The sequence below is a fragment of the Cherax quadricarinatus genome, chromosome 29 (assembly GCF_038502225.1).
Source record: "Cherax quadricarinatus isolate ZL_2023a chromosome 29, ASM3850222v1, whole genome shotgun sequence".
NCBI lineage: Eukaryota > Metazoa > Arthropoda > Malacostraca > Decapoda > Parastacidae > Cherax > Cherax quadricarinatus.
Genome location: NC_091320.1, coordinates 1,704,107 through 1,729,396, shown reverse-complemented (window position 1 = coordinate 1,729,396; position 25,290 = coordinate 1,704,107). Strand labels below are relative to the sequence as shown.

General features: G+C 43.4%; 1 protein-coding gene across 1 annotated transcript in view; it reads right to left on the bottom strand.

Annotated features, from left to right (window-relative positions):
* Positions 1 to 3,105: 3,105 nt before the first annotated feature.
* Positions 3,106 to 25,290, bottom strand: part of LOC128690654 (U-scoloptoxin(16)-Er13a) — a 63,801-nt gene continuing 41,616 nt past the window's right edge. The window contains exon 3 of the mRNA XM_053779392.2: positions 3,106 to 14,506. Within this exon, the coding sequence (XP_053635367.1) occupies positions 14,323 to 14,506 (184 nt within the window). The 3' untranslated portion in view covers positions 3,106 to 14,322. The remainder of the gene's footprint in view (positions 14,507 to 25,290) is intronic.

Sequence of the window (25,290 nt, the reverse complement as noted above, 5' to 3'; positions counted from 1 at the left end):
TTACAGCAAGAGCTAAATAACTTTCTCAACAACAGTACGGTAACTCACCGCTGGGAATTTCTTTTTATCATATTTAGGAGAAAGCCCTAAGACCATAGGAATAATACACCACCTTGGGAATGAGAGACAAGTCCAATGCCTTGGATCACGAACCCCTCATCACCAACAAGGACCTTCCCTTGATAGGAGTGTATGGGAGAAGGAATTAGGGGATGAAATGCTTTCTATAAATTATTGAATACATTCTTGTGAAGCTTTGAGAAAAAGGCTGGTCAAGTGGGTGTGTGGGGGATGTAAGTAAGTTTATTCAGGTATACATAAATACAGTTACACAGATTATCATACATAGCAGCATATGTGTAGAGAACCTGGGATAACCCAAACAAGTCAGACAGTGACTTATTTCCAGAGAAGGACATGCCTTGTATGGGCCAGTAGGCCTACTGTAGTGCCCCTGCATTCTTATATTCTTAAGGTACAACTTGAGATGGGTGGATCATCTTGACTGTTCCTGCCCGGGCCAAGTAATAAGTTAACTATTTCAGTTTAAAGTGACACTTGACAAATAACAAGCACTCAGGAGACTCAAACTTAATTAAGACGACGTTTCGGTCCGACTTGGAAAATGTAAATTCACTATTTCTCTTACTACGTTTCCTTATTTTTCTCTTTCTCAGTGACCTCCGTGTGACCCTCAGTTGGTGACCTCCACTTTTGTGACCCTCAGTTGGTGACCTCCACTTTTGTGACCCTCAGTTGGTGACCTCCGCTTTTGTGACCCTCAGTTGGTGACCTCCGCTTTTGTGACCCTCAGTTTGTGACCTCCATGTGACCCTCAGTTGGTGACCTCCACTTTTGTGACCCTCAGTTGGTGACCTCCGATTTGTGACCCTCAGTTGGTGACCTCCGCTTTTGTGACCCTCAGTTGGTGACCTCCGCTTTTGTGACCCTCAGTTTGTGACCTCCATGTGATCCTCAGTTGGTGACCTCCGCTTTTGTGACCCTCAGTTTGTGACCTCCATGTGACCCTCAGTTGGTGACCTCCACTTTTGTGACCCTCAGTTGGTGACCTCCGATTTGTGACCCTCAGTTGGTGACCTCCGCTTTTGTGATCCTAAGTTGGTGACCTCCGATTTGTGACCCTCAGTTCGTGACCTCCGCTTTTGTGACCCTCAGTTGGTGACCTCCATGTAACTCTCAGTTGGTGACCTCCGCTTTTGTGATCCTAAGTTGGTGACCTCCGATTTGTGACCCTCAGTTCGTGACCTCTGCTTTTGTGATCCTAAGTTGGTGACCTCCGATTTGTGACCCTCAGTTGGTGACCTCCGCTTTTGTGATCCTAAGTTGGTGACCTCCGATTTGTGACCCTCAGTTCGTGACCTCTGCTTTTGTGACCCTCAGTTAGTGACCTTCGCTTTTGTGACCCTCAGTTGATGACCTCCGCTTTGTGTCCCTCAGTTCGTGACCTTCGCTTTTGTGACCCCTCATTTGGTGACCTTCGCTTTGTGACGCTCAGTTCGTGACCTCCGCTTTTGTGACCCTCAGTTGGTGACCTCCGCTTTGTGACCCTCAGTTCGTGACCTCCGATTTGTGACCCTCAGTTGGTGACCTCTGCTTTTGTGACCCTCAGTTGGTGACCTCCGATTTGTGACCCTAAGTTGGTGACCTCCGTTTTGTGACCCTCAGCTCGTGACCTCCGCTTGTGTGACCCTCAGTTGCTGACCTCCACTTTGTGACCCTCAGTTCGTGACCTCCGCTTTTGTGACCCTAAGTTGGTGACCTCCGTTTTGTGACCCTCAGTTCGTGACTTCCGCTTTGTGACCCTCAGTTGCTGACCTCTGCTTTTGTGACCCTAAGTTGGTGACCTCCGGTTTGTGACCCTCAGCTCGTGACCTCCGCTTTTGTGACCCTCAGTTCGTGACTTCCGCTTTGTGACCCTCAGTTCCTTCACTCTTTACAGTTCATTCTCTCACATGCTAAACAGACTTTCTTCTCCTGTGAAATTTCTCGTTCTTTGTCTGGCCTAAACTTCCGCTCTATAAAATCTCAACAACTCTCTCCGTTCCTTAGGTATGAAACTTCTCGCCAAACTAACGTCCTTCGTAGTAATATATAGTGGGTTTAGCGCTTCTTTTTGATTATAATAATAATAGTCGTAGTCATAGGGCTGCCCCCACCATAGGTCTATAAACGGTACACCACTTGAATGCTCACAGTGCCCCCACCATAGGTCTATAAACGGTACACCACTTGAATGCTCACAGTGCCCCCACCATAGGACTGTAAACGGTACACCACTTGAATGCTCACAGTGCCCCTGCCATAGGACTGTAAACGGTACACCACTTGAATGCTCACAGTGCCCCTGCCATAGGACTGTAAACGGTACACCACTTGAATGCTCACAGTGCCCCTGCCATAGGACTGTAAACGGTACATCACTTGTACCAACTCCGACACTCCTTCGGGAGTCACTTGCGGGTCACTACATAGAGAAGACCCAGTCCAGGACCCGTCCTGGCAAACCTACCTGAACATGAACCTTATTGTGACTTGTTAATCGTCCAGATCACACGAAAATATCGTAATAAGTTTGTCTTCTAAGTGCAGGTTATTTGTGTGTTATTCCAGCCATGGTATTGTGACTTGTTATTTGTGTATTGTTGCAGCCATGGTATTGTGACTTGTTATTTGTGTATTGTTGCAGCCATGATATTGTGACTTGTTATTTGTGTATTGTTCCAGCCATGGTATTGTGACTTGTTATTTGTGTATTGTTCCAGCCATGGTATTGTGACTTGTTATTTGTGTATTGTTGCAGCCATGGTATTGTGACTTGTTATTTGTGTATTGTTCCAGCCATGGTATTGTGACTTGTTATTTGTGTATTGTTCCAGCCATGATATTGTGACTTGTTATTTGTGTATTGTTCCAGCCATGGTATTGTGACTTGTTATCCTTTAGAGGACTGACACTGTGTCAATAAACAGTCGATCTCACATTCACTCTGAGATCACGTCAGAATGTAAGAAGCTTCAGTAAACACAGCAGTGGATTCGCCCTTCTTACTATACCAGAGAATGTGTTGGTAAACAAAACTATATCAAATATAAAACATTTATTAGGAGATCATAGTTATAAAAGTATGTACAGGGAGTATATACAGACCACAACACTGCTGGGTGATATAAACCAAGTTAAACCATAGTTCCCACAGGGAGTATATACAGACCACAACACTGCTGGGTGATATAAACCAAGTTAAACCATAGTTCCCACAGGGAGTATATACAGACCACAACACTGCTGGGTGATATAAACCAAGTTAAACCATAGTTCCCACAGGGAGTATACACAGACCACAACACTGCTGGGTGATATAAACCAAGTTAAACCATAGTTCCCACAGGGAGTATATACAGACCACAACACTGCTGGGTGATATAAACCAAGTTAAACCATAGTTCCCACAGGGAGTATATACAGACCACAACACTGCTGGGTGATATAAACCAAGTTAAACCATAGTTCCCACAGGTAGTATATACAGACCACAACACTGCTGGGTGATATAAACCAAGTTAAACCATAGTTCCCACAGGGAGTATATACAGACCACAACACTGCTGGGTGATATAAACCAAGTTAAACCATAGTTCCCACAGGTAGTATATACAGACCACAACACTGCTGGGTGATATAAACCAAGTTAAACCATAGTTCCCACAGGGAGTATATACAGACCACAACACTGCTGGATGATATAAACCAAGTTAAACCATAGTTCCCACGCACTACACAAAAACATCAAACCTCGACCAGGCGAATGAAGAGCTGAGCGTCTCCTCCGGCTTTACCGCTTTCCATGAATAATAATAATAATAATAATAATAATAATAATAATAATAATAATAATAATAATAATAATAATAATAATAATAATAATAATAATAATAATAATAATAACAATAATAATAATAATAATAATAATAATAATAATAATAATAATAATAATAATAATAATAACAATAACAATAATAATAATAATAATAATAATAATAATAATAATAATAATAATAATAATAATAGCATAACTAAAGAATAAACATGAGTGACATGTTCAGATAATAATAATAATAATAATAATAATAATAATAATAATAATAATAATAATAATAATAATAATAATAATAATGTTGAACATTCACAATGTTTGACATGGTATCATGGTGATGGTAAGTGTAAGTTGGCTCTACTGACTCTTAATATTCATTCTGCTCTTGGTAAAGGCAATATAGAGCTAACCTCCCCTACCTTGGATCAAATATAATTGCTTGTTATTCCCCAGGCTGTGTATGACCCCCCTACGGGCATGGCGCTCTCCCTGGAATGAGTGAGTGCTGCTGGCTGCTCACTCACGTGACTCATCATGGAGATGATGTCACAAGAAAAACCTCACGTGCATCAGTTAGTTATCTTTCTTCCGAAATGTTTGTCCCACACAGTAGGTTGGATCAGTCCTGTACAGGCAGCAGCAGTAGAGACGTCAAGACGATGTCATCAGTCCATCGGCTGTCATCCCGGGCTGTCTTTATCTGACGTTATTCAGTTATCACTAAAGACATTCCTAGCTGTCAATACTGTCGTTTACAGATGCCATAAATCACCTATAGATGCCATATCTGCCATTTATAGCTGCCACAAGTCAACCTTATCTACAATATCGTTTCGACTCCCACAAAAACCATCTCTAGCTGCTGCAAGTCAACCTTAGCTGCCATTACCGCCGCTTTAGCTGCCAGGGAAGCTATTGTCTTGCTAAACCGCTGTGTCTTCCGTCCCATCTGCCATATTTCTTATTTTTATTTACCTGCACGGCTCATTATTATTATTATTATTATTATTATTATTATTATTATTATTATTATTATTATTATTATTATTATTATTATTATTATTATTATTATTATTATTATTCACGTTCCCACGCTTTGTTTTCAGCACATTTTGTCTTCAGCTGCCTTATGTCTTCTCAGTTATTCTATACATTGTCTTCACTTATTTTACATATCGTCTACCTGAAGGGTCTTCAGTCACATTATATATTGTCTTCAGCTGCCTTATATATTGTCTTCAGCTGCCTTATATCTTGTCTTCAGCTGCCTTATATATTGTCTTCAGCTGCCTTATATATTGTCTTCAGCTGCCTTATATATTGTCTTCAGCTGCCTTATATCTTGTCTTCAGCTGCCTTATATCTTGTCTTCAGCTGCCTTATATATTGTCTTCAGCTGCCTTATACATTGTCTTCAGCTGCCTTATATATTGTCTTCAGCTGCCTTATATATTGTCTTCAGCTGCCTTATATATTGTCTTCAGCTGCCTTATACATTGTCTTCAGCTGCCTTATACATTGTCTTCAGCTACCTTATACATTGTCTTCAGCTGCCTTATATATTGTCTTCAGCTGCCTTATACATTGTCTTCAGCTACCTTATACATTGTCTTCAGCTGCCTTATATATTGTCTTCAGCTGCCTTATATATTGTCTTCAGCTGCCTTATATCTTGTCTTCAGCTGCCTTATATATTGTCTTCAGCTGCCTTATATATTGTCTTCAGCTGCCTTATACATTGTCTTCAGCTACCTTATACATTGTCTTCAGCTACCTTATACATTGTCTTCAGCTACCTTATACATTGTCTTCAGCTGCCTTATACATTGTCTTCAGCTGCCTTATACATTGTCTTCAGCTACTTTATACATTGTCTTCAGCTACCTTATACATTGTCTTCAGCTACCTTATACATTGTCTTCAGCTGCCTTATATATTGTCTTCAGCTGCCTTATACATTGTCTTCAGCTACCTTATACATTGTCTTCAGCTACCTTATACATTGTCTTCAGCTACCTTATACATTGTCTTCAGCTGCCTTATACATTGTCTTCAGCTACCTTATACATTGTCTTCAGCTGCCTTATATATTGTCTTCAGCTGCCTCATATATTGTTTTCAGTTGCATTATGTTTTGTCATCAGCTGCCTTATACATTGTCTTCAGCTACCTTATACATTGTCTTCAGCTACCTTATACATTGTCTTCAGCTACCTTATACATTGTCTTCAGCTGCCTTATATATTGTCTTCAGCTGCCTCATATATTGTATTCAGCTGCCTTATTGTCTTCAGCTGCCTTATATATTGTCTTCAGCTGCCTTATACATTGTCTTCAGCTGTTTTATATATTGTCTTCAGCTACCTTATATATTGTCTTCAGCTGCCTTATATATTGTCTTCAGCTGCCTTATACATTGTCTTCAGCTGTTTTATATATTGTCTTCAGCTACCTTATATATTGTCTTCAGCTGCCTTATATATTGTCTTCAGCTGCCTTATATATTGTCTTCAGCTGCCTTATATATTGTCTTCAGCTACCTTATATATTGTCTTCAGCTGCCTTATATATTGTCTTCAGCTGCCTTATATATTGTCTTCAGCTGCCTTATATATTGTCTTCAGCTACCTTATATATTGTCTTCAGCTGCCTTACATATTGTCTTCAGCTGCCTTATATATTGTCTTCAGCTGCCTTATATATTGTCTTCAGCTACCTTATATATTGTCTTCAGCTGCCTTATATATTGTCTTCAGCTGCCTTATGTCTTGTCTTCAGCTGCCTTATGTATTGTCTTCAGCTGCCTTATATATTGTCTTCAGCTGCCTTATATATTGTCTTCAGCTGCCTTATATATTGTCTTCAGCTGCCTTATATATTGTCTTCAGCTGCCTTATATATTGTCTTCAGCTGCCTTATATATTGTCTTCAGCTGCCTTATATATTGTCTTCAGCTGCCTTATATATTGTCTTCAGCTGCCTTATATATTGTCTTCAGCTGCCTTATATATTGTCTTCAGCTGCCTTATGTATTGTCTTCAGCTGTCTTATGTATTGTCTTCAGCTGCCTTATATATTGTCTTCAACTGCCTTATATATTGTCTTCAGCTGCCTTATATATTGTCTTCAGCTGCCTTATATATTGTCTTCAGCTGCCTTATATATTGTCTTCAGCTGCCTTATATATTGTCTTCAGCTGCCTTATGTATTGTCTTCAGCTGCCTTATATATTGTCTTCAGCTGCCTTATATATTGTCTTCAGCTGCCTTATGTATTGTCTTCAGCTGCCTTATATATTGTCTTCAGCTGCCTTATATCTTGTCTTCAGCTGCCTTATATATTGTCTTCAGCTGCCTTATGTATTGTCTTCAGCTGCCTTATGTATTGTCTTCAGCTGCCTTATATCTTGTCTTCAGCTGCCTTATATATTGTCTTCAGCTGCCTTATATATTGTCTTCAGCTGCCTTATGTATTGTCTTCAGCTGCCTTATATATTGTCTTCAGCTGCCTTATATATTGTCTTCAGCTGCCTTATATATTGTCTTCAGCTGCCTTATATATTGTCTTCAGCTGCCTTATGTATTGTCTTCAGCTGCCTTATATATTGTCTTCAGCTGCCTTATATATTGTCTTCAGCTGCCTTATATATTGTCTTCAGCTGCCTTATGTATTGTCTTCAGCTGCCTTATATATTGTCTTCAGCTGCCTTATATTTTGTCTTCAGCTGCCTTATATATTGTCTTCAGCTGCCTTATATATTGTCTTCAGCTGCCTTATGTATTGTCTTCAGCTGCCTTATATATTGTCTTCAGCTGCCTTATATATTGTCTTCAGCTGCCTTATGTATTGTCTTCAGCTGCCTTATATATTGTCTTCAGCTGCCTTATATATTGTCTTCAGCTGCCTTATATATTGTCTTCAGCTGCCTTATGTATTGTCTTCAGCTGCCTTATATATTGTCTTCAGCTGCCTTATATATTGTCTTCAGCTGCCTTATGTATTGTCTTCAGCTGCCTTATATATTGTCTTCAGCTGCCTTATATATTGTCTTCAGCTGCCTTATATATTGTCTTCAGCTGCCTTATATATTGTCTTCAGCTGCCTTATGTATTGTCTTCAGCTGCCTTATATATTGTCTTCAGCTGCCTTATATATTGTCTTCAGCTGCCTTATATATTGTCTTCAGCTGCCTTATGTATTGTCTTCAGCTGCCTTATATCTTGTCTTCAGCTGCCTTATATATTGTCTTCAGCTGCCTTATGTATTGTCTTCAGCTGCCTTATGTATTGTCTTCAGCTGCCTTATATTTTGTCTTCAGCTGCCTTATATATTGTCTTCAGCTGCCTTATATATTGTCTTCAGCTGCCTTATGTATTGTCTTCAGCTGCCTTATATATTGTCTTCAGCTGCCTTATATATTGTCTTCAGCTGCCTTATATATTGTCTTCAGCTGCCTTATATATTGCCTTCAGCTGCCTTATATATTGTCTTCAGCTGACTTATATATTGTCTTCAGCTGCCTTATATATTGTCTTCAGCTGCCTTATATATTGTCTTCAGCTGCCTTATATATTGTCTTGAGCTGCCTTATATATTGTCTTCAGCTACCTTATATATTGTCTTCAGCTACCTTATATCTTGTCTTCAGCTGCCTTATGTATTGTCTTCAGCTGCCTTATATATTGTCTTCAGCTGCCTTATGTATTGTCTTCAGCTGCCTTATGTATTGTCTTCAGCTGCCTTATATATTGTCTTCAGCTGCCTTATGTATTGTCTTCAGCTGCCTTATGTATTGTCTTCAGCTGCCTTATATATTGTCTTCAGCTGCCTTATATATTGTCTTCAGCTGCCTTATATATTGTCTTCAGCTGCCTTATGTATTGTCTTCAGCTGCCTTATATATTGTCTTCAGCTGCCTTATATATTGTCTTCAGCTGCCTTATATATTGTCTTCAGCTGCTCGTCATCTTGTCTTCAGCGTCTTACGTCGTTACAACCATCATCTCAGTCTACTCCCTGCGTTACAACCATCATCTCAGTCTACTCCCTGCGTTACAACCATCATCTCAGTCTACTCCCTGTGTTACAACCATCATCTCAGTCTACTCCCTGCGTTACAACCATCATCACAGTCTACTCCCTGCGTTACAACCATCATCTCAGTCTACTCCCTGTGTTACAACCATCATCTCAGTCTACTCCCTGCGTTACAACCATCATCTCAGTCTACTCCCTGTGTTACAACCATCATCTCAGTCTACTCCCTGCGTTACAACCATCATCTCAGTCTACTCCCTGCGTTACAACCATCATCTCAGTCTACTCCCTGCGTTACAACCATCATCACAGTCTACTCCCTGCGTTACAACCATCATCTCAGTCTACTCCCTGCGTTACAACCATCATCTCAGTCTACTCCCTGCGTTACAACCATCATCTCAGTCTACTCCCTGCGTTACAACCATCATCTCAGTCTACTCCCTGCGTTACAACCATCATCACAGTCTACTCCCTGCGTTACAACCATCATCACAGTCTACTCCCTGCGTTACAACCATCATCACAGGCTACTCCCTGCGTTACAACCATTATCTCAGTCTACTCCCTGCGTTACAACCATCATCTCAGTCTACTCCCTGCGTTACAACCATCATCTCAGTCTACTCCCTGCGTTACAACCATCATCTCAGTCTACTCCCTGCGTTACAACCATCATCACAGTCTACTCCCTGCGTTACAACCATCATCACAGTCTACTCCCTGCGTTACAACCATCATCACAGGCTACTCCCTGCGTTACAACCATTATCTCAGTCTACTCCCTGCGTTACAACCATCATCACAGTCTACTCCCTGCGTTACAACCATCATCTCAGTCTACTCCCTGCGTTACAACCATTATCTCAGTCTACTCCCTGCGTTACAACCATTATCTCAGTCTACTCCCTGCGTTACAACCATCATCACAGTCTACTCCCTGCGTTACAACCATCATCACAGTCTACTCCCTGCGTTACAACCATCATCTCAGTCTACTCCCTGCGTTACAACCATCATCTCAGGCTACTCCCTGCGTTACAACCATTATCTCAGTCTACTCCCTGCGTTACAACCATTATCTCAGTCTACTCCCTGCGTTACAACCATCATCTCAGTCTACTCTCTGCGTTACAACCATCATCTCAGTCTACTCCCTGCGTTACAACCATCATCTCAGTCTACTCCCTGCGTTACAACCATCATCTCAGGCTACTCCCTGCGTTACAACCATCATCTCAGTCTACTCCCTGCATTACAACCATTATCTCAGGCTACTCCCTGCGTTACAACCATCATCTCAGTCTACTCCCTGCATTACAACCATTATCTCAGGCTACTCCCTTCGTTACAACCATCATCTCAGTCTACTCCCTGCATTACAACCATTATCTCAGGCTACTCCCTGTGTTACAACCATCAACCAAGCCTCACTGCGGGTGAAACTCTTGAAGCTAAGCTCTCCCTCCTTACAATGTCAGTGTCAATACGAACAGTCACAATACCATGACTAGAACAATACACAAATAACTCCCACATAGAGAAAGAACCTTCCTGACGACATTTCGGTTTGACTCGGAACATTAACTAGTAACACACTAACACACGAAGGTAAGGGAGGCAGTGTTTACAGGAGAGGAAGGCAGGGACGAGTTATTTGTGTAATGTGTCAATAAGAAAACAAATTTGAGAGTAGAGGCACACATGAGGCAAAAATTTGTACTGATGCCTTACCTAGTATGAACTGAAGCCGGGAGGTCAGATACCAGCGGGATATAGCCACATACCAAAGGGATACAGCCACATACCAAAGGGATACAGCCAGATACCAAAGGGATACAGCCAGATACCAAAGGGATACAGCCACATACCAAAGGGATACAGCCAGATACCAAAGGGATACAGCCAGATACCAAAGGGATACAGCCACATACCAAAGGGATACAGCCACATACCAAAGGGATACAGCCAGATACCAAAGGGATGCAGCCAGATACCAAAGGGATACAGCCAGATACCAAAGGGATACAGCCACATACCAAAGGGATACAGCCACATACCAAAGGGATACAGCCAGATACCAAAGGGATACAGCCAGATACCAAAGGGATACAGCCACATACCAAAGGGATACAGCCAAATACCAAAGGGATACAGTCACATACCAAAGGGATACAGCCACATACCAAAGGGATACAGCCACATACCAAAGGGATACAGCCAGATACCAAAGGGATACAGCCACATACCAAAGGGATACAGCCAAATACCAAAGGGATACAGCCAGATTCCAAAGGGATACAGCCAGATACCAAAGGGATACAGCCAAATACCAAAGGGGTACAGCCAGATACCAAAGGGATACAGCCAGATACCAACGGGATACGTCAAGAGTTCTAACAGAGGACTTTAATCCATTGTAACATTGTAACATTGGTAATATAGTTAACAATGACACCGAAATTCATGAATTTCAAAATGTAAATAATGAATTTGCTAATGACAGATTAAATAGAATTAAATAAATTAGTAAATAAAAAGAAAAACACATTATTACGTTCATGGGGAAAGCGGTAAACCCGCAGGTGTCATGCAGCGCCTGAGAGGCAGTCAGCACTGGTGTGGGTGTATCCAGCACTGGTGTGGGTGTATCCAGCACTGGTGTGGGTGTATCCAGCACTGGTGTGGGTGTATCCAGCACTGGTGTGGGTGTATCCAGCACTGGTGTGGGTGTATCCAGCACTGGTGTGGGTGTATCCAGCACTATTGTGGGTGTATCCAGCACTGGTGGGGGTGTATCCAGCACTGGTGTGGGTGTATCCAGCACTGGTGTGGGTGTATCCAGCACTGGTGTGGGTGTATCCAGCACTGGTGTGGGTGTATCCAGCACTATTGTGGGTGTATCCAGCACTGGTGGGGGTGTATCCAGCACTGGTGTGGGTGTATCCAGCACTGGTGGGGGTGTATCCAGCGCTAGTGTGGGTGTATCCAGCACTGTTGGGGTGTATCCAGCACTGGTGTGGGTGTATCCAGCACTGTTGAGGTGTATCCAGCACTGGTGTGGGTGTATCCAGCACTGGTGTGGGAATATCCAGCACTGGTGCAGGGTTATCCAGCACTGGTGTGGGAGTATCCAGCACTTGCGTGGGTGTATCCAGCACTTGTGTGGGTGTATCCAGCACTATTGTGGGTGTATCCAGCACTGGTGGGGGTGTATCCAGCACTAGTGTGGGTGTATCCAGCACTGGTGTGGGAGTATCCAGCACTGGTGTGGTAGTATCCAGCACTGGTTTGGGAGTATCCAGCACTGGTTTGGGAGTATCCAGCACTGGTGTTATAGTATCCAGCATTGGTGTGGGTGTATCCAGCACTTGTGTGGGTGTATCCAGCACTATTGTGGGTGTATCCAGCACTGGTGGGGTGTATCCAGCACTTGTGTGGGTGTATTCAGCACTATTGTGGGTGTATTCAGCACTGGTGGGAGTGTATCCAGCACTAGTATGGGTGTATCCAGCACTGGTTTGGGAGTATCCAGCACTGGTGTGGTAGTATCCAGCATTGGTGTGGGTGTATCCAGCATGGTGTGGGAGTATCCAGCGCTGGTGTGGGTGTATCCAGCACTATTGTGGGTGTATCTAGCACTGGTGGGGGTGTATCCAGCACTGGTGTGGGAGTATCCAGCACTGGTGCAGGAGTATCCAGCACTGGTGTGGGAGTATCCAGCACTGGTGTGGGAGTATCCATCACTGGTGTGGTAGTATCCAGCACTTGTTTGGGAGTATCCAGCACTGGTGTGGGAGTATCCAGCACTGGTGTGGTAGTATCCAGCACTGGTTTGGGAGTATCCATCACTAGTGTGGGAGTATCCAGCACTGGTGTGGGTGTATCCAGCACTGGTGTGGGAGTATCCAGCACTGGTGTGGTAGTATCCAGCACTGGTGTGGGAGTATCTAGCACTGGTGTGGGAGTATCCAGCACTGGTGTGGTAGTATCCAGCACTGGTGTGGTAGTATCCAACACTGGTGTGGTAGTATCCAGCACTGGTGTGGGAGTATCCAGCACTTGTGTGGGTGTATCCAGCACTACTGTGGGTGTATCCAGCACTAGTGTGGGCGTATCCAACACCGGTGTGAGAGTATCCAGCACTGGTGTGGTAGTATCCAGCACTGGTGTGGGAGTATCCAGCACTTGTGTGGGTGTATCCAGCACTGGTGTGGGAGTATCCAGCACTGGTGTGGTAGTATCCAGCACTGGTGTGGGTGTATCCAGCATGGTGTGGATGTATCTAGCACTGGTGTGGGTGTATCTAGCACTGGTGTAGCAGTATCCAGCACTGGTGTGGGAGTATCCAGCACTGGTGTGGGAGTATCTAGCACTGGTGTGGGAGTATCCAGCACTGGTGTGGGAGTATCTAGCACTGGTGTGGGAGTATTCAGAACTGGTGTGGTAGTATCCAACACTGGTGTGGGAGTATCTAGCACTGGTGTGGGGGTATCCAGCACTGGTGTGGGAGTATCTAGCACTGGTGTGGGAGTATCCAGCACTGGTGTGGGAGTATCTAGCACTGGTGTGGGAGTATTCAGCACTTGTGTGGTAGTATCCAACACTGGTGTGGGAGTATCTAGCACTGGTGTGGGGGTATCCAGCACTGGTGTGGGAGTATCCAGCACTGGTGTGGGAGTATCTAGCACTGGTGTGGGAGTATTCAGCACTTGTGTGGTAGTATCCAACACTGGTGTGGGAGTATCTAGCACTGGTGTGGGGGTATCCAGCACTGGTGTGGGAGTATCCAGCACTGGTGTGGGTGTATCTAGCAGTGGTGTGGGAGCGCTCCTTCGGGAGCAGGATCCCTCAAGATCGGGAGAGTTACTGTGTACCAGTGCACAGACTTGACTACACTGTTACCCTGACGATACTGCCATTCACTGGAAACTCTCTTGGCACACAATACTACAACTCTAACACACTACACATTCTGTACAAAAATAAATAAACACTGACATGCTTAATTAACAAAAATAATATTGGCGCTATCTAGAAATCTATGAAATTTTCTTAAGTGATATAAATTACATAAGGGCACATTGGCTGAACTATTCCATGGCTTGAGTGTAACTCATTTGAGATATTCCAGAAGTGGCTTAGAGTGGAGATAACATTCTCGTAAGCCAGTGTGCAATCCAAGTGAACTAACTTTCCCGTATGGATTCCTGGAACATTCTTGGGACATTTCTCTTTGGAATCCAAGAACACTCTTCAAGTCTTTTTGCAAGCCTTTTAAAGCTAACCTGGAATCCTAGAATATCCCTTTCAAAGCCCATCAGGAATCCTGGAGAATTCCTGGAACTTTCCTGGAAGGCACTTCCAGGAAACACTTCAGGCGGCCAAGTTTAGGCTACCGGGAGGGGCTGGTCGTAGTACTCGCCGATCCAGTTAGTGAACTCTTCGTACTCGTCTCCCTTCAAAGCTTCATTGTCTAGGTTAGGACAAGAGAGGGTCGGGCAGCAGCTAGGGTAATCCAAGGTCAGGTCCTGCACGGTCTCACACCCAGGCTCGACCCCCATCAGCCCGCACCTGTGGACGACATACATGTTTATAAATTGGGAGAATGAAAAAAAAATTGTGCCTACCTTGGCTAAAAGCCAACATCTGTGGGGAAAAAAAACCTATACTGCCTTTTAAGAAAAACATTCAAACGCTACTTAAGATATCCACACAAAACAGCGTAATAAACTCTGGTAATGGACACTAAAATATCGCTCAGTATGGACACTATATTTCTGATTCATAACATGAAAAAGAGTCAACTAAGATGCCGAAATATAAAGCGATCAGTTTAACTGGTGTATTATTATACTCTTTGTTGTTTTTGTATTTCGGAAATGATTAAGTCCTCAAGATGGTAGATTTTCACCATAGTTTTACAAAGTTTAGAAATTATTATAATGCTGAAGCAGCAGAATAACAGATAGAAGCGAGTGGAAGCAAATGGTTTTTATGACTTGAGGTGCTGTTGGAGTGTGAGCAAAGTAACATTTATGAAGGGAAACCGGCAGGCCGGACTTGAGTCCTGGAGGTGAGAAGTATAGTGTCTGCAGTCTGAAGGAGGGGTGTTAATGTTGCAGTTTTTTAACGGTAGTATAAGGGCGCCTCTGGCAAGACAGTGATGGAGTGAATGATGATGATAGAGTTTCTTCTTTTGCGGGTCACCCTGCCTCGGCGGGTCACCCTGCCTCGGTGGGTCACCCTGCCTCGGTGGGTCACCCTGCCTCGGTGGATCACCCTGCCTCGGTGGGTCACCCTGCCTCGGCGGGTCACCCTGCCTCAGTGGGTCACCCTGCCTCGGCGGGTCACCCTGCCTCAGTGGGTCACCCTGCCTCAGTGGGTCACCCTGCCTCGGTGGGTCACCCTGCCTCGGTGGGTCACCCTGCCTCGGTGGGTCACCCTGCCTCGGTGGGTCACCCTGCCTCGGTGGGTCACCCTGCCTCGGTGGGTCACCCTGCCTCGGTGGGAAACTGTCGCTGTGTTAATAAAATAGAATATAAATAAAAATAATCCCCCCTGGTGTAGGTGGGACAGTGTGGAAAGATGAGGTTATGCCAGCCTCACTGTACACTGCCCTGCCATGCGTGGTAAACCTCTCATGCAAAGGCTTTATGAGTTTTGTTAACGAGTAAGTTGATAACGATCACCGTGATGATGTAACGTCAGCTGGTGGTGTGAATGAACAAGACTTGACTAACGCACTATGGAAGTCACAATAAAGTTGCTAACTAACGCACAATTTGGAAACACGTTTTTCACCATTTTCTCGACTTTTCCCGAACCATGGCATCCTTGATAATGGTCCAGGGAGGATTTGTGAATTAGTTAAGGAAAGATGTAACTACCTAGTGCATCCAGTCTCACTCGGGAGACTCCTTTTATTGTTCAAAGCAAAATTTCTCACTAGTTTAACTAGCCACGATGATGCCTGATCGTATCCTGACTTAACCTATGATTCCATGATTGTTAGTGACATACTGTGAGTAACCTTAGCATTGAGGAATGTAAGATAAGATAAGATTTCGTTCGGATTCTTAACCCAGGAGGGTTAGCCACCCAGGATAACCCAAGAAAGTCAGTGCGCCATCGAGGACTGTCTAACTTATTTCCATTGGGGTCCTTAATCTTGTCCCCCAGGATGCGACCCACACCAGTCGACTAACACCCAGGTACCTATTTGCTGCTAGGTGAACAGGACAACAGGTGTAAGGAAACGTGTCGAAATGTTTCCACCCGCCGGGAATCGAACCCGGGCCCTCCGTGTGTGAAGCGGGAGCTTTAGCCACCAGGCCACCGAGTCACCTCACGAAGATTTACGATGACGAAGGTGGATAGAGGCTGCCCTGATTGCTGCCAGTAACACTATCCATCAAAACTCCGCAAATTACACTGTATCCAAATTATCCATTGTTGAGGCTGCTGTAATGTGATGTTGACACAGCTCTTAAACACAATCCATCTCACCAAAATTGTAGTACTACTACTACTATTACTATTATTACTACTACTACTACTGCTATTGTTGCAGTTGCTACTATTACTGCTACTACGACTACTGCAGCTACTAATACTACTACTACTACTGCTACTGCTACTACTACTACTACTACTACTACCCTCTCGCAACTGACCACCTGACTCCTGCCGCTGTATATACTCGTTCTTAGTTATCTCTCTATTAGGACTGAAGAAGCTCCTCGTGGCGAAACGTTTCCTCTGATAAATGTCCTGAACTGTACAAAAGTGTCGTCATGCACGGTCGACACCGTCAAGACCCGCGGGAGGAGGGAGAGACACAGATGGTGATGCCAGCCTCCCAGTGTTGTTGACTCAGAGGGACCTACTGACGACACGGCTCTTCTCCACCACCAGGATGCACCTTGTTGCTATTATCTTTTCCTTCTCTCCTCTTCTCTCCTCTCCCCTCTTCTCCACTTTCCACGTCAGACCGTTTCACATCATCGCTTTCCCCTCTTATCCTCACCTTCATCATGTGTTTTGTTTATGTATGTAGACTTACTGCGCTTGTGCTAAGTTCTCCTCGTTACTTCATATTAGCTTCCATTATCTATTCTTATATATTTGGCTTGAGTGTACTGGGCAGTAACTCTCAGACTGAGTGTACTGGGCAATAACTCTCAGACTGAGTGTACTGGGCAGTAAGTCTCAGACTGAGTGTACCGGGCAGTAACTCTCAGACTGAGTGTACTGGGCAGTAGCTCTCAGACTGAGTGTACTGGGCAGTAACTCTCAGACTGAGTGTACTGGGCAGTAACTCTCAGACTGAGTGTACTGGGCAGTAACTCTCAGGCTGAGTGTACTGGGCAGTAACTCTCAGACTGAGTGTACTGGGCAGTAACTCTCAGACTGAGTGTACTGGGCAGTAACTTTCAGACTGAGTGTACTGGGCAGTAACTCTCAGACTGAGTGTACTGAGCAGTAACTTTCAGACTGAGTGTACTGGGCAGTAACTCTCAGACTGAGTGTACTGGGCAGTAACTCTCAGACTGAGTGTACTGGGCAGTAACTCTCAGACTGAGTGTACTGGGCAGTTCTTATCATTTTTATAGTAGGAACCAGTCTCATGTGGCTTGGTTTTGACTGCTAGGTTATACTTATGGGTTATAACACTGGGTTATCACCATGGGTTATAACACTGGGTTATCACCATGGGTTATAACACTGGGTTATCACCATGGGTTATAACACTGGGTTTTCACCATGGGTTATAACACTGGGTTATCACCATGGGTTATAACACTGGGTTATCACCATGGGTTATAACACTGAGTTATCACCATGGGTTATAACACTGGGTTATCACCATGGGTTATAACACTGGGTTATCATCATGGGTTATAACACTGGGTTATCACCATGGGTTATAACACTGGGTTATCACCATGGGTTATAACACTGGGTTATCACCATGGGTTATAACACTGGGTTATCACCATGGGTTATAACACTGAGTTATCACCATGGGTTATAACACTGGGTTATCACCATGGGTTATAACACTGGGTTATCACCATGGGTTATAACACTGGGTTATCACCATGGGTTATAACACTGGGTTATCACCATGGGTTATAACACTGAGTTATCACCATGGGTTACAACACTGGGTTATCACCATGGGTTATAACACTGGGTTATCACCATGGGTTATAACACTGGGTTATCACCATGGGTTATAACACTGGGTTATCACCATGGGTTATAACACTGGGTTATCACCATGGGTTATAACACTGGGTTATCACCATGGGATATAACACTGGGTTATCACCATGGGTTATAACACTGGGTTATTCCCATGGGTTATAACACTGAGTTATCACCATGGGTTATAACACTGGGTTATCACCATGGGTTATAACACTGGGTTATAACACTGGGTTATCACCATGGGTTATAACACTGGGTTATCACCATGGGATATAACACTGGGTTATCACCATGGGTTATAACACTGGGTTATCCCCATGGGTTATAACACTGAGTTATCACCATGGGTTATAACACTGGGTTATCACCATGGGTTATAACACTGGGTTATCACCATGGGTTATAACACTGGGTTATCACCATGGGTTATAACACTGGGTTATCACCATGGGATATAACACCGGGTTATCACCATGGGATATAACACTGGGTTATCACCATGGGTTATAGCACTGGGTTATCCCCATGGGTTATAACACTGAGTTATCACCATGGGTTATAACACTGGGTTATCACCATGGGTTATAACACTGGGTTATCACCATGGGTTACAACACTGGGTTATCACCATGGGTTATAACACTGGGTTATCACCATGGGTTATAACACTGAGTTATCACCATGGGTTATAACACTGGGTTATCACCATGGGTTATAACACTGGGTTATCATCATGGGTTATAACACTGGGTTATCACCATGGGTTATAACACTGGGTTATCACCATGGGTTATAACACTGGGTTATCACCATGGGTTATAACACTGGGTTATCACCATGGGTTATAACACTGGGTTATCACCATGGGTTATAACACTGAGTTATCACCATGGGTTATAACACTGGGTTATCACCATGGGTTATAACACTGGGTTATCACCATGGGTTATAACACTGGGTTATCACCATGGGTTATAACACTGGGTTATCACCATGGGTTATAACACTGAGTTATCACCATGGGTTACAACACTGGGTTATCACCATGGGTTATAACACTGGGTTATCACCATGGGTTATAACACTGGGTTATCACCATGGGTTATAACACTGGGTTATCACCATGGGTTATAACACTGGGTTATCACCATGGGTTATAACACTGGGTTATCACCATGGGATATAACACTGGGTTATCACCATGGGTTATAACACTGGGTTATTCCCATGGGTTATAACACTGAGTTATCACCATGGGTTATAACACTGGGTTATCACCATGGGTTATAACACTGGGTTATCACCATGGGATATAACACTGGGTTATCACCATGGGTTATAACACTGGGTTATCCCCATGGGTTATAACACTGAGTTATCACCATGGGTTATAACACTGGGTTATCACCATGGGTTATAACACTGGGTTATCACCATGGGTTATAACACTGGGTTATCACCATGGGTTATAACACTGGGTTATCACCATGGGATATAACACCGGGTTATCACCATGGGATATAACACTGGGTTATCACCATGGGTTATAGCACTGGGTTATCCCCATGGGTTATAACACTGAGTTATCACCATGGGTTATAACACTGGGTTATCACCATGGGTTATAACACTGGGTTATCACCATGGGTTACAACACTGGGTTATCACCATGGGTTATAACACTGGGTTATCACCATGGGATACAACACTGGGTTATCACCATGGGATATAACACTGGGTTATCACCATGGGTTATAGCACTGGGTTATCCCTATGGGTTATAACACTGAGTTATCACCATGGGTTCTAACACTGGGTTATCACCATGGGTTATAACACTGGGTTATCACCATGGGTTATAACACTGGGTTATCACCATGGGATATAACACTGGGTTATCACCATGGGTTATAACACTGGGTTATCACCATGGGATATAACACTGGGTTATCAACATGGGTTATAACACTGGGTTATCACCATGGGATATAACACTGGGTTATCACCATGGGTTATAGCACTGGGTTATCCCCATGGGTTATAACACTGAGTTATCACCATGGGTTATAACACTGGGTTATCACCATGGGTTATAACACCGGGTTATCACCATGGGTTATAACACTGGGTTATCACCATGGGTTATAACACTGGGTTATTGCCATTTGATATAACACTGGGTTATCACCATGGGATATAACACTGGGTTATCACCATGGGTTATAGCACTGGGTTATCCCCATGGGTTATAACACTGAGTTATCACCATGGGTTATAACACTGGATTATCACCATGGGTTATAACACTGGGTTATCACCATGGGTTATAACACTGGGTTATCACCATGGGTTATAACACTGGGTTATCACTATGGGATATAACACTGGGTTATCACCATGGGATATAACACTGGGTTATCACCATGGGTTATAGCACTGGGTTATCCCTATGGGTTATAACACTGAGTTATCACCATGGGTTATAACACTGGGTTATCACCATGGGTTATAACACTGGGTTATCACCATGGGTTATAACACTGGGTTATCACCATGGGATATAACACTGGGTTATCACCATGGGTTATAACACTGGGTTATCACCATGGGATATAACACTGGGTTATCACCATGGGTTATAACACTGGGTTATCACCATGCGTTATAACACTGGGTTATGACCATGGGTTATAACACTGGGTTATGACCATGGGTTATAACACTGGGTTATCACCATAGAATATAACACTGGGTTATCACCATGGGTTATAACACCGGGTTATCACCATGGGTTATCACCATGGGATATAACACTGGGTTATCACCATGGGTTATAACACTGGGTTATCACCATGGGTTATAACACTGGGTTATCACCATGGGTTATAACACTGGGTTATCACCATGGGTTATAACACTGGGTTTTCACCATGGGTTATAACACTGGGTTATCACCATGGGTTATAACACTGGGTTATCACCATGGGTTATAACACTGGGTTATCACCATGGGTTATAACACTGGGTTTTCACCATGGGATATAACACTTGGTTATCACCATGGGTTATAACACTGGGTTATCACCATGTGATATAACACTGGGTTATCACCATGGGTTATAACACTGGGTTATCACCATGGGTTATAACACTGGGTTATCACCATGGGTTGCAACACTGGGCTATCCCCATGGGTTATAACACTGGGTTATCACCATGGGTTATAACACTGGGTTATCACCATGGGTTATAACACTGGGTTATCACCATGGGTTATAACACTGGGTTATCACCATGGGTTTTAACACTGGGTTATCACCATGGGTTATAACACTGGGTTATCACCATGGGTTATAACACTGGGTTATCACCATGGGTTATAACACTGGGTTATCACCATGGGTTATAACACTGAGTTATCACCATGGGTTATAACACTGGGTTATCAACATGGGTTATAACACTGGGTTATCACCATGGGTTATAACACTGGGTTATTACCATGGGTTATAACACTGGGTTATCACCATGGGTAATAACACTGGGTTATCACCATGGGTTATAACACTGGGTTATCACCATGGGTTATAACACTGGGTTATCACCATGGGTTATAACACTGGGTTATCACCATGGGATATAACACTGGGTTATCACCATGGGTTATAACACTGGGTTATTCCCATGGGTTATAACACTGAGTTATCACCATGGGTTATAACACTGGGTTATCACCATGGGTTATAACACTGGGTTATAACACTGGGTTATCACCATGGGTTATAACACTGGGTTATCACCATGGGATATAACACTGGGTTATCACCATGGGTTATAACACTGGGTTATCCCCATGGGTTATAACACTGAGTTATCACCATGGGTTATAACACTGGGTTATCACCATGGGTTATAACACTGGGTTATCACCATGGGTTATAACACTGGGTTATCACCATGGGTTATAACACTGGGTTATCACCATGGGATATAACACCGGGTTATCACCATGGGATATAACACTGGGTTATCACCATGGGTTATAGCACTGGGTTATCCCCATGGGTTATAACACTGAGTTATCACCATGGGTTATAACACTGGGTTATCACCATGGGTTATAACACTGGGTTATCACCATGGGTTACAACACTGGGTTATCACCATGGGTTATAACACTGGGTTATCACCATGGGTTATAACACTGAGTTATCACCATGGGTTATAACACTGGGTTATCACCATGGGTTATAACACTGGGTTATCATCATGGGTTATAACACTGGGTTATCACCATGGGTTATAACACTGGGTTATCACCATGGGTTATAACACTGGGTTATCACCATGGGTTATAACACTGGGTTATCACCATGGGTTATAACACTGGGTTATCACCATGGGTTATAACACTGAGTTATCACCATGGGTTATAACACTGGGTTATCACCATGGGTTATAACACTGGGTTATCACCATGGGTTATAACACTGGGTTATCACCATGGGTTATAACACTGGGTTATCACCATGGGTTATAACACTGAGTTATCACCATGGGTTACAACACTGGGTTATCACCATGGGTTATAACACTGGGTTATCACCATGGGTTATAACACTGGGTTATCACCATGGGTTATAACACTGGGTTATCACCATGGGTTATAACACTGGGTTATCACCATGGGTTATAACACTGGGTTATCACCATGGGATATAACACTGGGTTATCACCATGGGTTATAACACTGGGTTATTCCCATGGGTTATAACACTGAGTTATCACCATGGGTTATAACACTGGGTTATCACCATGGGTTATAACACTGGGTTATCACCATGGGATATAACACTGGGTTATCACCATGGGTTATAACACTGGGTTATCCCCATGGGTTATAACACTGAGTTATCACCATGGGTTATAACACTGGGTTATCACCATGGGTTATAACACTGGGTTATCACCATGGGTTATAACACTGGGTTATCACCATGGGTTATAACACTGGGTTATCACCATGGGATATAACACCGGGTTATCACCATGGGATATAACACTGGGTTATCACCATGGGTTATAGCACTGGGTTATCCCCATGGGTTATAACACTGAGTTATCACCATGGGTTATAACACTGGGTTATCACCATGGGTTATAACACTGGGTTATCACCATGGGTTACAACACTGGGTTATCACCATGGGTTATAACACTGGGTTATCACCATGGGATACAACACTGGGTTATCACCATGGGATATAACACTGGGTTATCACCATGGGTTATAGCACTGGGTTATCCCTATGGGTTATAACACTGAGTTATCACCATGGGTTCTAACACTGGGTTATCACCATGGGTTATAACACTGGGTTATCACCATGGGTTATAACACTGGGTTATCACCATGGGATATAACACTGGGTTATCACCATGGGTTATAACACTGGGTTATCACCATGGGATATAACACTGGGTTATCACCATGGGTTATAACACTGGGTTATCACCATGGGATATAACACTGGGTTATCACCATGGGTTATAGCACTGGGTTATCCCCATGGGTTATAACACTGAGTTATCACCATGGGTTATAACACTGGGTTATCACCATGGGTTATAACACCGGGTTATCACCATGGGTTATAACACTGGGTTATCACCATGGGTTATAACACTGGGTTATTGCCATTTGATATAACACTGGGTTATCACCATGGGATATAACACTGGGTTATCACCATGGGTTATAGCACTGGGTTATCCCCATGGGTTATAACACTGAGTTATCACCATGGGTTATAACACTGGATTATCACCATGGGTTATAACACTGGGTTATCACCATGGGTTATAACACTGGGTTATCACCATGGGTTATAACACTGGGTTATCACTATGGGATATAACACTGGGTTATCACCATGGGATATAACACTGGGTTATCACCATGGGTTATAGCACTGGGTTATCCCTATGGGTTATAACACTGAGTTATCACCATGGGTTATAACACTGGGTTATCACCATGGGTTATAACACTGGGTTATCACCATGGGTTATAACACTGGGTTATCACCATGGGATATAACACTGGGTTATCACCATGGGTTATAACACTGGGTTATCACCATGGGATATAACACTGGGTTATCACCATGGGTTATAACACTGGGTTATCACCATGCGTTATAACACTGGGTTATGACCATGGGTTATAACACTGGGTTATGACCATGGGTTATAACACTGGGTTATCACCATAGAATATAACACTGGGTTATCACCATGGGTTATAACACCGGGTTATCACCATGGGTTATCACCATGGGATATAACACTGGGTTATCACCATGGGTTATAACACTGGGTTATCACCATGGGTTATAACACTGGGTTATCACCATGGGTTATAACACTGGGTTATCACCATGGGTTATAACACTGGGTTTTCACCATGGGTTATAACACTGGGTTATCACCATGGGTTATAACACTGGGTTATCACCATGGGTTATAACACTGGGTTATCACCATGGGTTATAACACTGGGTTTTCACCATGGGATATAACACTTGGTTATCACCATGGGTTATAACACTGGGTTATCACCATGGGATATAACACTGGGTTATCACCATGGGTTATAACACTGGGTTATCACCATGGGTTATAACACTGGGTTATCACCATGGGTTGCAACACTGGGCTATCCCCATGGGTTATAACACTGGGTTATCACCATGGGTTATAACACTGGGTTATCACCATGGGTTATAACACTGGGTTATCACCATGGGTTATAACACTGGGTTATCACCATGGGTTTTAACACTGGGTTATCACCATGGGTTATAACACTGGGTTATCACCATGGGTTATAACACTGGGTTATCACCATGGGTTATAACACTGGGTTATCACCATGGGTTATAACACTGAGTTATCACCATGGGTTATAACACTGGGTTATCAACATGGGTTATAACACTGGGTTATCACCATGGGTTATAACACTGGGTTATTACCATGGGTTATAACACTGGGTTATCACCATGGGTAATAACACTGGGTTATCACCATGGGTTATAACACTGGGTTATCACCATGGGTTATAACACTGGGTTATCACC